We start from the raw sequence: 12,382 nt of genomic DNA, 5'->3' as shown, positions 1-12,382 counted from the left end.
GCTCTTTGTTTTGTGACAGCCGCCATGTTGGATTTTGTATCTCTACACATGACATTTAAGTTGCTATTTCTGGCAAAAACTTATGATATGTTAAATATTGCTATTGATCCTTAAAATATAGGTGATTATCTCTGCATTTGGTGATTTTTATTTTTGCATCTAGCGTAAAATCTGAGAATTTTATAGCCATTTTAAGTTATGTCATACTTATATAAAAAATAATTAATCAGGATTTTATCATTGAATGACTTTGAATTTTTTTATTCCGCTGCTCATGGAGACGCATATATGCCTACGGGAGGTGCCTGTTTTGGTTTTAGGTCGCTAGTGGCTTTAGTTTTGAAAATATTTGAATTTTAAGTTTTTTAAAATAGGCCCCCTATGGATCGGCCCCGAGCCCCGTCAACTGATAGTGAAGTTTATGAATGTTGCTCAGTGTCCCAAAAGTTCCTCAACAAAATATATGTGGACATTCCAGCTCATTCCGACTGTCTGAAAATATCAAAACAATTTTTTTCATTTTATGGACAAAAGTGAAGCATGACAGACAAAAGTGAAACATGACACACACTTAGTACGCCTCCCTAATAAAAATCACCATTCAAAATAAGGATTCTCTCTGCATTATATGCATCCCAATTGGATTGGGATTCTCCAAAAAAAAAACAATTTAAATTTTATTAAGTTTTTCAGAAAATTAAGAAAAAAATTCGACATCCAATTCACATTTCTAGCAAGTACTAAAGTCTCTAAGCCCATCAACACACCCGCAGCGATGTTCCTTACCACTTTCCTTTTGCCATCCCTCTGAAAAAGCCACTTGACGCTGGCCTGTGGAGAGCGAGGTTGACACTCTAAAAAGGTGCTGCTTCCTTTCACCCCAAATTGCACCGTTTCTCGCAGACGTTTCTCCACTGAAATCGCACAATGGCATCACAAGCAAGAAGACATTCTTTCATTGTATTGATGTCCAATCCATTTGTATTGGAAGAGATGGAAGTGAAAGATCACGTAGCAGGGAATGAGGTGACAACAAACCTTTGGCGTTAAAACCTCGGCACTGCCTCAGAGGATCGCCATGCTTCACGTCCTGCCTTCTGCTCCTCCTGCGGCAGAGACCACACAAAATAAACAGTTTTGACAGTCACCGTTTTGCCAGCAGTGCCCACAGTACCTCTTAGTGGAAGGAGTAAAGGCCGAGCAGCTCTCCCCATCCCAGGCGCAGTAAGGATCCCGTGCGAGGCAGCAGTCGGAGCAGGCCCTGCCGTAAACGCCACAGCGGTGCAGTGACACCTGTGTCAAGCCCGCATCTGACGACACGTATAGTTGTTGCTGCAAAACATAAGCCAAAACATCTCAAATTTGAGTTGCCGCACGTGCCCAGATGTAAAGAGCTGTGGGGCTCGCTTACGCGTTTGGACGAGATCTTCATTGTTTTGACGGCTGCTCTGCTCTGTGAAGAGTTTTTAAAAAATACAATTCAACCAGATGTAAATGTTAAGATTTACAAAAGCATATTGCCGTTACTCTAGAAAAAAATACACATGAAAATATCAGGTAATATCATGCATTTCATGTTTAAACTTGAAATGTATCGCATTTTAGCATGTAATATAACCTGTCATGTTCCAATGTGAAACCTACCACGTTTTACATTCAAACACTGTGATGTATTTGAGACATGGCACTTTTAATGTGAAATTCAAATCAGGACTTGAAAATGTATCGCTTCCAAACATGAAAATTTATCACATCAAACCATGAAAATTTACCAGGTCAAAATTTTAAAACGTATCACGTCACTACATGAAAACCAAAACATGTTATGTTTTACTTATCATGTCAAAATGTGAAAACGTATCACGGCAAAATTTGAACCCTTAGGTTAAAATGTGAAACTAATCTTGTTGAAGCGAGAAATTTACCACGCGATACATGAAATACATTGCAACGTGAAAAATTACTAAAGCATGAAGAATGTGCATATTTAACTGTGAAAATGTATCAGAATGAGCGAACCAATGAGGCATGAAACATGAAACCTATCACGTTGAAATGTAAACTTTTCATGTTATAACATGAAATTTATCACTTTAGAACATTAAATTTTATCACATTCAATCGTGAAACTTACAGCATATCAAAACATATTTTGTGTGCTAGAAGTACAGTGGGGCAAATAAGTATTTAGTCAACCACCAATTGTGCAAGTTCTCCTACTTGAAAAGATTACAGAGGCCTGTAATTGTCAACATGGGTAAACCTCAACCATGAGAGACAGAATGTGGGGAAAAAAACAGTAAAACACATTGTTTGATTTTTAAAGAATTTATTTGAAAATCATGGTGGAAAATAAGTACTTGGTCAATACCAAAAGTTAATCTCAATACTTTGTTATGTACCCTTTGTTGGCAATAACGGAGGCCAAACGTTTTCTGTAACTCTTCACTCTTTGCTTGGTGTAAAGAAATCAACTATGGGAGCAGTTTTTAGAAAATGGAAGACAAACAAGACCACTGATAATCTACCTCGATCTGGGTCTCCATGCAAGATCTCACCCCGTGGCATCAAAATGATAGCAAAAACAGTTAGCAAAAATCCCAGAACCACACAGGGGGACCTAATGAATGCCCTACAGAGAGCTAGGACCAAAGTAACAAAGGCTACTATCAGTAACACAATGCGCCGCCAGGGACTCAAATCCTGCACTGCCAGACCTGTCCCCCTGCTGAAGCCAGTACACGTCCAGGCCCGTCAGAGGTTCGCTAGAGAGCATTTGGATGATCCAGAAGAAGACTGGGAGAATGTGTTATGGTCAGATGAAACCAAAATTGAACTTTTTGGTAGAAACACAGGTTCTCGTGTTTGGAGGAGAAAGAATACCGAATTGCATCCGAAGAACACCATACCCACTGTGAAGCATGGGGGTGGAAACATCATGCTTTGGGGCTGTTTTTCTGCAAAGGGACCAGGACCACTGATCTGTTTCAAGGAAAGAATGAATGGGGCCATGTATCGCGAGATTTTGAGTGAAAATCTCCTTGCATCAGCAAGAGCATTGAAGATGAGACGTGGCTGGGTCTTTCAGCATGACAATGATCCCAAAGACACAGCCAGGGCAACAAAGGAGTGACTTCGCAAGAAGCATTTCAAGGTCCTGGAGTGGCCTAGTCAGTCTCCAGATCTCAACCCCATAGAAAATCTGTGGAGGTAGTTGAAAGTCTGTATTGCCCAACAACAGCCCCAAAACATCACTGCTCTAGAGGAGATCTGCATGGAGGAATGGGCCAAAATACCAGCAATAGTGTGTGAAAAGCTTGTAAAGAGTTACAGAAAACGTTTGGCCTCCGTTATTGCCAACAAAGGGTACATAACAAAGTATTGAGATGAACTTTTGGTATTGACCAAATTCTTATTTTCCTCCATGATTTGCAAATAAATTCTTTTAAAAAAATCAAACAAGGTGATTTTCTGTTTTTTTTCCACATTCTGTCTCTCATGGTTGAGGTTTACCCATGTTGACAATTACAGGCCTCTCTAATATTTTCAAGTGGGAGAACTTGCACAATTAGTGGTTGACTAAATACTTATTTGCCCACTGTATGTTTCCGTATAAATTTAAGTGTGCAAAGTGTAAAAAAAAATTTTTTTAAGTTTGAGAGAAGACCTACTCGGAAAACCTCGACTTCCTCTAGCGTCAGCTCCTCCATGTTGGTCGGGTCTTTGGGCAAAACAATGACTTTCTGGATGGTGCCACGATCTGAAGAGAACAAAGATTAGGAGTGGAACCTCTTGGTACCTCACGATACGATACGATTTGCGATACAAAGCTCACAATAACGATGATCTGACGATATGGCGATACAACGATTATCGATACATTGGTCAGGAAATCATTCTAGGATATTCTACAAACAACTAATAAACAGAAAAACAAATTTCTGCTGTGAATGGGAATGAAATTATCACTAGTAGACGTCCAGTCCATTTGAACTGGGAGGGTGGCAGCGAATGAACGAAGGTTCATTTGCTGCCACACTCCCACTTCAAACGGATTGAACGTCTATGGCCGTCAGTGGCAGCCAATGCCAGGCAATGAGGTAATTTTGGGCCATTTAAGATCATTTACCTGTTGATTTTCAGTCACTTCTGTTGATTTTGGGGTATTTTATGGGTCACTTCCTGTTCTGTAACTCAAAATAAACAGGGAATCACCCAAATGAATAGGCAGTGACTCAAACCCAACAACAGGAAATGACCTGTAAATGCCCTAAAATGAATAGCAAGTGACCTGTAAATGTCCCGAAAATCGGACCGAATGACTGTGAATGCTCTGGTTTCGAATGAACGAATGTTCCCAGTCTAAATGGATTGGGCGTCGAGCACCGTCAATGGCAGCCTAAAAGATTTTGGTAGCAACTTGATGGTTCCTTTTTTTTTTTTTTTTTTTTTTTTTTTTTTTTTTAAATATTGACACCTTTTTAAAACGATATCTCGATTCTTGACAGGAGCATATCAATAACCTTTTGGGATACAAAGTATCAGAATATATCAACATTTCGATATTTTGTCACACCCCTAACAAAGATATCGAGTCGCGCTTAGAATAATACTTCGACTTTGGAAGCCTGTTTGAAGTAAGAGTGAAAAGGGGAATACTTTTTTTTTTTTTTTTTTAAACCAGACACCCAGAATGTATTTTTCTAATAAAACCTCACCTGTACCCAGGAAGAGCACCTCGTAGCGACCGTCCACCGCATCCACCTGATCCACTACCAGGGCCGTGAAGCGGTAGTCCACGCCGGTCCTCACCACAAGGGGGCGGCGGTGGATGGGATACACAGGGTGAAACATGAGGGGATGAGCCCGGATGAAATTGACCGCCTCGTCCGAGAAGCTCTTGGATGAGCGGATCCCAGGTGTGAAGGTTCCTCCAGGGCACTGCAGCACAAAAAAGCATTCAAGTGAGCCTTTTGCCTTCTATGCGCTCGAGAGGAGCCATGATGGCTGTGACGCACCGTTCCTGGTCTCGGGTAGGGAATCTTGCCGTTGTACTCGGTCCATTGGTAATTGTGGCCGTGCTTGTGGGCGAAGGGCCCGTTGAAGACGTTGCGAATATCGGCCATGGAGTACACGCACACTGCTGAGCCCTTGAACACCGAGCTAAAATGCAAACATGACACCAATAAGAAATTGCCTTAATCTACAATGAACATGGTAATATCAGCTCGTATTGATAACAACAGACATCCAATCCATTTAAATTGGGGAGAGGCTGAAAGTGAATGATCGCTGCCTGCCCTCCCAGTTCAAATAGATTGGCCTGCTATTTCCGTCAATGGCAGCCGTTCTTAAATGGGAGCTGGCAGTCACTGCCAAATAGAGACATCGCAAACAGCTTCACCAAAATACAATCTGTAATACATCTAAGTATACATGAAGTATAATAATGATTGCATTATTTCCACTTATAAAGTTCTGGTTAGGATTGTTTTTTCAGTTTCTGCAAATGAATGTTGTCAATGCCATATTGCTCCTCAGGAAAAATCACATTTTTATCCCTCTTGTTGTGTTAGAAATCAGCCCATATTTTTGCTAGTGAAATAAATTTGATCTGTAAACTAACTTGTCCTGAAAATACAAAACCTTTGCGGTATATTGTTTTCGGGTCAAGTCTGATCTGTTTTCAAGCTTGGATGTGTCAAAAGCAGGGGTCGCGTTAACCGGATATTTTCCGTCGTTGACCGGTTTTTTAAAACGGTGACGGAAAAAACGGAAATCCGTCCGTCATTTTGACAGGTTGCAATTCACACCCCAGACCACGGGTGGCGAGTTAGCATATTAATTAGCTATAGACCCTACGTCACAAACTGGGCGTGTCGCTGTTTCCGGCCGCCATATTGTACCTATTTTTTAGACCTATTCTCATTGTTTTCAATTAGTCGAGCAAGTTATAGAGCAATTCATGGAAGCCCCGGTGTTATCTGACGCTGTAAACTCATTGGATGCGTTGCATAAAAGGCGTTACGTGGAAAAGCTTCAGTTTATCCATTCGCCAGATCCGTATTTGATGCCTAAATCGATGTTTTTCGACCCGCTGGCTTCGCCTGACATCTGCTATCCTGATATCTACAACTATCTTGTCCACACAAAATCAGCCTATTCTCACGAAAGTTTGAAAAACTTTAAGAGCTTGGAGGCTTATAAATGCTACGTTGCTGGTTGGGTGAAACAGGTCCTCGTACGCGAAAATTCGGCAGGAATCTTGTGCTCGGAAGGTGAGTTACGAAATTTTCAATTCAAACTCTTTTGTTCTTGCTAACATCCACTGTCAAGTTTAATGTATTTCATATCATTTGTCAATGGAGCTAGGGCTTTTAATGTTCATATGGTTTAGCGATAGCACTCTCACTACATACATACATAATATGTAATAAATATGAAGTGCGATAGCACTACTCCAGATTGTCCCTAGTTGAATTTATTTTTTGGCTTTTGACCTCAATAGTGAAATTGTAAATTAATTGTACGACAACTGTCTGATTATCCCCTTATAATTATATATTTTCAGGTAGTTCATTCACAACGTCTGAGTGTATGTTGTCGGCGATTAGCCTAGCAATGATCTTAATTGTGGTTGTCAGCCCAAAACCCTCTAAATATATATTAAATGCATCTTACCAGATATAAAATGACTACTACATTATCTGTGGTAGTCGTTTGGAGCCCAGTTTTCTCGTCGAATTGCAGCAGTCAATCTCGGTCTCCTCTTCGGGTCTCTCGGAATACGGTAAAAATTCAAGTCTCTCCGTCTATCTTCTCTGTTTTTGCAACCAACCGCCACACACGACTTCACCATTTTGATTATTAATGTTAACGAGCAGAAAAACACGCCATAATAGGAGGAATTTACGAAGCGCTAATGCATTAACGTGACGAGTATACGGACAACATGGCGCGGGGGCGTGGCTGTGACGTCACGTGAGTAGGGTCTATTGTCCCTCTTAATGCATGACGTCGTTGGCTCTTCTGTCAGAATATTGTAGCGTCACCGGGGTCTGGCGGCGGCACCGTGATTGACACATCAACGCGAGGTTCTTATTGGTGCACCCGGTGTGCCAGCGTCACATAACGTCACAACTCCGCCCCCCTGACTGGAGCCGCCATATTGTGTGTCAGCTCGTCATGTTTACACATTACCGCTACGTACATGCCTCCTATTACGGCGTGTTTTTCTGCTCGTTAATATTAATAATCAAAATGGTGAAGGCGTGTGTGGCGGTTGGTTGCTGTAACAGAGAAGATAGACGGAGAGACTTGAAGTTCTACCGTATTCTGAGAGACCCGAAGATGAGAGCGAGATGGACTGCTGTAATCCGACAAGAAATCTGGGCACCAAACGATCACCACAGACTATGTAGTAGTCATTTTATATCTGGTAAGATGCATTTAATATATATTTAGAAGATTTTGGGCAGACAACCACAATTAAGATCATTGTGTGACGTTGGTGATTGGGGTCTATATCGTTGCCTCTTTTTCTTTGGGGGCGGAGTTGTTGGCGGTAAGCAGAGTAAAAAGGGAGAAAAATACCACGACTTCCGTGTCTAATTTTTCGCAGCCAAGCAAGCGTTACAATATTAATTAAAAATGAATGAAAACTAAATACTATTGAATATGTCATCATTATCATTTTCAAAATTTAAGTGACGGGTAAAAATAGACTATGACCGGATTTTTATGACCCTGTCAGTCAAAATGACAGACAACGAAAATGTCTAGCGCAACCTCTGGTCAAAAGTACCATTGATTTTTGCACATGAAAATTTGAAAACGGGTCTACTCTGACCCCAACACAATACGAGGGGTATACAGTAATAGTATGGTTGTGTGTTCAATGTTTAAGTTCTCCCTTTTTATTAAATGATTTGGTCTTGCACTTTAGTCCTGACTGTTTTTTTGTGTGTGTTTTACATTCAATCCAGTCAATACAAAACTAAAAAACAGGCTAGAGGACTGATTTTCTTATTTTAATACATAACAGTACATATTGGAAAAAAAAAAACACAGTAAATCAAGGCCAACGATGCTGTGGGAATGTTAAAACATTAGAAGGGATGCTGCTACTTACCCTGCAGTGGTGAAGAGAGCGAACACCATTGGGTTTCTTTCATCCTGCGTGGGCTGTATGAAGACGTCACCTGCCCGGCCAAACGCACACACGTCAATAACACATTAGTCACGGTTTGGACGCTATATACATTTTTCGTCGCCGCCTCACGTAGTTCATCGAATCGTGTCTCCACTCCATCGTCGCCGATCACTGAGCAGATTAGACGAGCTTTGAGGAATGTCGTCCAGCGGTTCACTAGTGATTTTTGACCTCCTTCGTCATTCTATACAAGATAAGATATGAGCCTGTGCTTTATTACATTTTTCGTGTCATAGAGGAAGAGTGTTATTCATTTCCAAGTATATTTAATCGTTTGTAACGCAAGACAGTTTTATTTCATATAATATTATACCACTGTAGAAATATAATTAAAATACATTATTACAGCAGCCCAAAAAACCCAACATTCTCGGGAGCACTGAACAAAAAAGTACTGTAACAACACAGTTGCCATAATCTTCGGACTATAAACCGCTACTTTTTACCTCTGCTTTTGAACCCTTCAATTAGTAGTCCAGTGCGGCTTAAATATGAATTTTTACAGGCCGATGAAATCTGTCTTTAGTAGGTTTGTCAAAAGTATCAAAGTAAGGAATGTTGTATCAGGATACGATATTTGATTGCAAAAGTATCATTTGCATTTTTCTTGTTAACTCATAGGCTGCCGTTGACGGCGCAAGACGTTTGAATTCGGAAGGTTGGCAACAAATAAACAACCCTCCCAGTTCAAATGGCTTGGACGTCTTCAAGTAATAAACTCATTCAGGGAGTTTTAATTTAGTTTTTAGGAGCCATATGATTGAGCGGCTATTATCGTCAAAAGCACTGAAAGAGTTCATTTAAAAATAACATCTACTTTTGTGTTTTTTACTCATGTAATTTTTTAAATGTGTCAATATTTAAAATTTTAGTATAATGACAACAGCAGACTTTAGGTGTGAATATCCCTGTGGCTTATTGTCCAATGTGACTTATATATGAGCGAATACTGTTCACTTTTGAAATTAGGTGGGTGCAGCTTATAGTCAGGTGCGCCATTAAGTATAGAAATTAAGGAATTCAACCATTTAAGCATCGTAACTTCATATTTCAATACTTATTGATATTTTAAGGCTCCTTTGGGTGTGTTCCCCTTGGCCACATGAGAGCAGCATAATTCATAGAGCTGAAGACATCCCAACTAATGTCAGTAATATTTGCCATTTTTCTCAGGGGACATAAAAACGTATTTCTGTGAATACAGTGATCCCTTTTCCCTTGTTTTTCGCAGTTAATGGGAACTGCGCCCCATCCCCCCACCCTCTGTGAAAATCTGCAAAGTAGAGGCAGAGCTTATTTAGATTAGGGAAAAAAAAAATTGCAGCACAGTGGCCAAGTGGTTAGCACGTCCGCCTCACAGTTCTGAGATCAAGGGTTCAATCCTGGGCTACGGCCTTCCTATGTCTTCTCCGGGGTCTCTGGTTTCCTCCAACATCCCAAAAACATGCGTAGTAGGCTGATTGAACACTCTAAATTGTCGGTAGGTATGAGTGTGTGCCTGAACGATTGTATGTCTCATTGTGCCCTGCGATTGGCTGGCAACCAATTCAGGGCACACCCCGCCTACTACCCGGAGTTAGCTGGGATAAGCTACCACGTTCCTCGTGAGGAAAAGAGGCATGGCAATTGGAATGGATTTTTTTATTTATTTATTTTTCCAGGAAGTGCGTGTGTGTTAAGGGGGGGGGGGGGGGGTTTCAATGCATTTTGTTTTTTTTCAGATTTAACAGCATTGAAAAAATATATATGACATGTTTTTTCCCCTTTTCCCTAAGTACAATTTTAAACCATGAAAATAATGAAGAAAAAAATAAATAAACCTTATATGTAATATTCTAAAAAATGTTTTTTAAACACTGCAAATGTAATAATTATGATATAAATAAGATAGACTAGACTAGATCCCCCTTTTATATAGAAGACTACATAAAAGAAAACAATGATTTGCGCATGTAAACATGCCTATATTGTATCTTAACTTTTTAAGTACAATACTGTATTTATTTATTTATTTATTTACTATTGTAACAAATCCGCGATGGACTGAGGGTGCGACGTTTGAATTACAGGGAATAGCGAGGGATTTGCATTGTGTTATTGCATGCCTATGTGTTGCTGATAGTCATTAAAATAGTCATTCCATACGTAAAATAAGCATCGCTCCATAAACACTTTTTTTTTCATGGTATTTTGCTTTTTGTTTCAACATTATACCTGTGGACTTTCAGGAACTGAGATTTTTCTATTTTTGGTTTGACAGGAAACATTAAAAAAGAATAGGAAAACAACTTGCCATCTTTCATGATATATTTTTGACTGTCTAACAAATTGCTTGATCTCGAGGTTGTCGCCAATATCTAGCAGTCTAAATTCAAGATAGATTTACTTATTTAACTGATTTATTTGGCAGAATAAAATTATGAAAACCGATTAATCAGCCACTTCATTTGAAGAATATATTATGAAATAAATAACCAATAAACATATTACAGGAAGAATTTTCAACTCTTATGATACTTTGGCTTCACGTATTTTACAACAAAGAGAAAAATCATGTACAGATTTTTTGTCCGATAGAAAACAGCTGGTATTAGGCGATTAATCAGTATGGTACATTGGGTAACTGGTATGCACCGCATTTGTACTCTTGACTCACCAGACACACTCTCCCAACTCTAGCCAGGACATTAGGGCTCGTCCCTCCACTGGAGTCCAAGCTCTTCTCACGGAAAAAGAAGTAGAGTTTGTCATCGTTGCTCTCTGCGCTGTCAGGGATTTGCTGGATCTGCACAAACACCGGCTCTGTGGGACAAAAATCAGATAAGCAGGAAGTCCAACCTGTAATCAACCAGGTTTACCTGCATTACTCACCGTTGAGCCACCTGGAATCGTACTGCTCCGTCCGGATGGCGGTTCTCCCACCCATGGTCCTAAAAAGAGCTGCATCTGTGCTCATGAAGTCAATATGGACCCCTGCATACAGGTTCCCATCTATACTCGGAGTATTAATAGAACAAAGCATGAAAATTAACATAGGTCGACTGTTTTTTGCTTTTTGCTGTTAATGATAAAGGGGTCTTACTAATAAGCACTGCAACATTTTCTTCTTTGGGATCGTATGAACATTTCCCCTTCCCAGAGTCCACATAACCAGGGACCAGCCGAAACAAGTAGTCCTGCAGAGACAGGTTAAAGCTAGCGTAAAAATAGATTTGCTTTCACGTCGCAAGGGAGCACAGGAAATAATCAACAAATCTGTGTCCCAGTTTGTCCTCCTGAAATATTTAGCAGGGCAACATTTCCAGGTGTACTGCGGGTTTTTAATATTGCCCGGGGAGACAAGTGTAAAAAAAAAAAACAAAAAAAAAAACAAAAAAAAACTTACCTCCGCCCTCCAGCCTCTGTTTATGAACGTGCAGATGGGCTGGTAAGCCCCCGTTCCGCAGGTGTACAGGTGGGTTCGGTTCCACGGCTCAATCAGACGCACAAAGTTAGCACATTCGCCCTGGATTGTCAGGAATTCAAACCACGTCTTTATGCGGGCTCCATTTTGAAAAAATAAGAATGTAAATACAAGATCCCACCTGTCTTCCCTTTCCTGTCATCTGGCATTCCCCTTTTCTCTTGGCAGACGCTGGCCAATGGATCTGGTTTCAACACACAAATGGACTAAATTAAATGCATTGCAATAAGGTCATTCACTGCTACTGACGGGGATGGACGGCCGATTCATTTGGACAGAGTTCGAATGGATTGCCTTCGCCATCAGTGGCAGCCAATTTGCTAGTTTGTATTTTAGAAAGGACAATGAGTTTTTGAAAGAAACATCTGGCTACATTAATTTTGTGTGTATTTAACTTTGCTTGTTTTTGAGCTCGTGCCTGCGTTACTATCTAACATGAGCTCGTCGTAATTACCACAGCATACAATCCATGTTCAAATATAATTTAGTTACATCAGTTTGGGACAGTCGAGAGAGAAAAAAAAAAGGAATGCAGCGAGGCTTCAAAAGAAGGTTCTGCTTTTGGAACAAAAACACTTTGTGAAGGAAAGAATGTAGTTTGCACTTGAATAGCAACAATAAGCAAAGCTGATGCTTGAATACTGAAGCGTAACCATGGCTACATGGTGATTTTTGTATGATGACAAAGACTTGGCTTTAAACTTGAA

At 40.2% G+C, this 12,382-nt stretch overlaps 1 protein-coding gene across 2 annotated transcripts in view; it reads right to left on the bottom strand.

The window, feature by feature from the left end:
* sema3ga (sema domain, immunoglobulin domain (Ig), short basic domain, secreted, (semaphorin) 3Ga) overlaps positions 1-12,382 on the bottom strand; it is a 45,084-nt gene that overhangs the window by 9,830 nt on the left and 22,872 nt on the right. For both annotated transcript variants that reach the window (XM_057825175.1, XM_057825184.1), the window contains exons 5-18: positions 11,797-11,859; positions 11,598-11,717; positions 11,295-11,388; positions 11,084-11,203; positions 10,869-11,014; positions 8,282-8,396; positions 8,132-8,201; positions 5,019-5,163; positions 4,719-4,941; positions 3,672-3,760; positions 1,412-1,453; positions 1,175-1,332; positions 1,039-1,106; positions 787-914 (exon numbers count right to left, since the gene is read on the bottom strand). In XM_057825175.1, coding sequence (XP_057681158.1) covers positions 787-914; positions 1,039-1,106; positions 1,175-1,332; positions 1,412-1,453; positions 3,672-3,760; positions 4,719-4,941; positions 5,019-5,163; positions 8,132-8,201; positions 8,282-8,396; positions 10,869-11,014; positions 11,084-11,203; positions 11,295-11,388; positions 11,598-11,717; positions 11,797-11,859 — 1,581 coding nt within the window. The remainder of the gene's footprint in view (positions 1-786; positions 915-1,038; positions 1,107-1,174; positions 1,333-1,411; positions 1,454-3,671; positions 3,761-4,718; positions 4,942-5,018; positions 5,164-8,131; positions 8,202-8,281; positions 8,397-10,868; positions 11,015-11,083; positions 11,204-11,294; positions 11,389-11,597; positions 11,718-11,796; positions 11,860-12,382) is intronic.

The sequence above is a fragment of the Corythoichthys intestinalis genome, chromosome 2, assembly GCF_030265065.1.
Source record: "Corythoichthys intestinalis isolate RoL2023-P3 chromosome 2, ASM3026506v1, whole genome shotgun sequence".
Lineage (NCBI taxonomy): Eukaryota > Metazoa > Chordata > Actinopteri > Syngnathiformes > Syngnathidae > Corythoichthys > Corythoichthys intestinalis.
The sequence above is the reverse complement of the archived record's forward strand: the minus strand, read 5'-3'. Positions and strand labels throughout refer to the sequence as shown.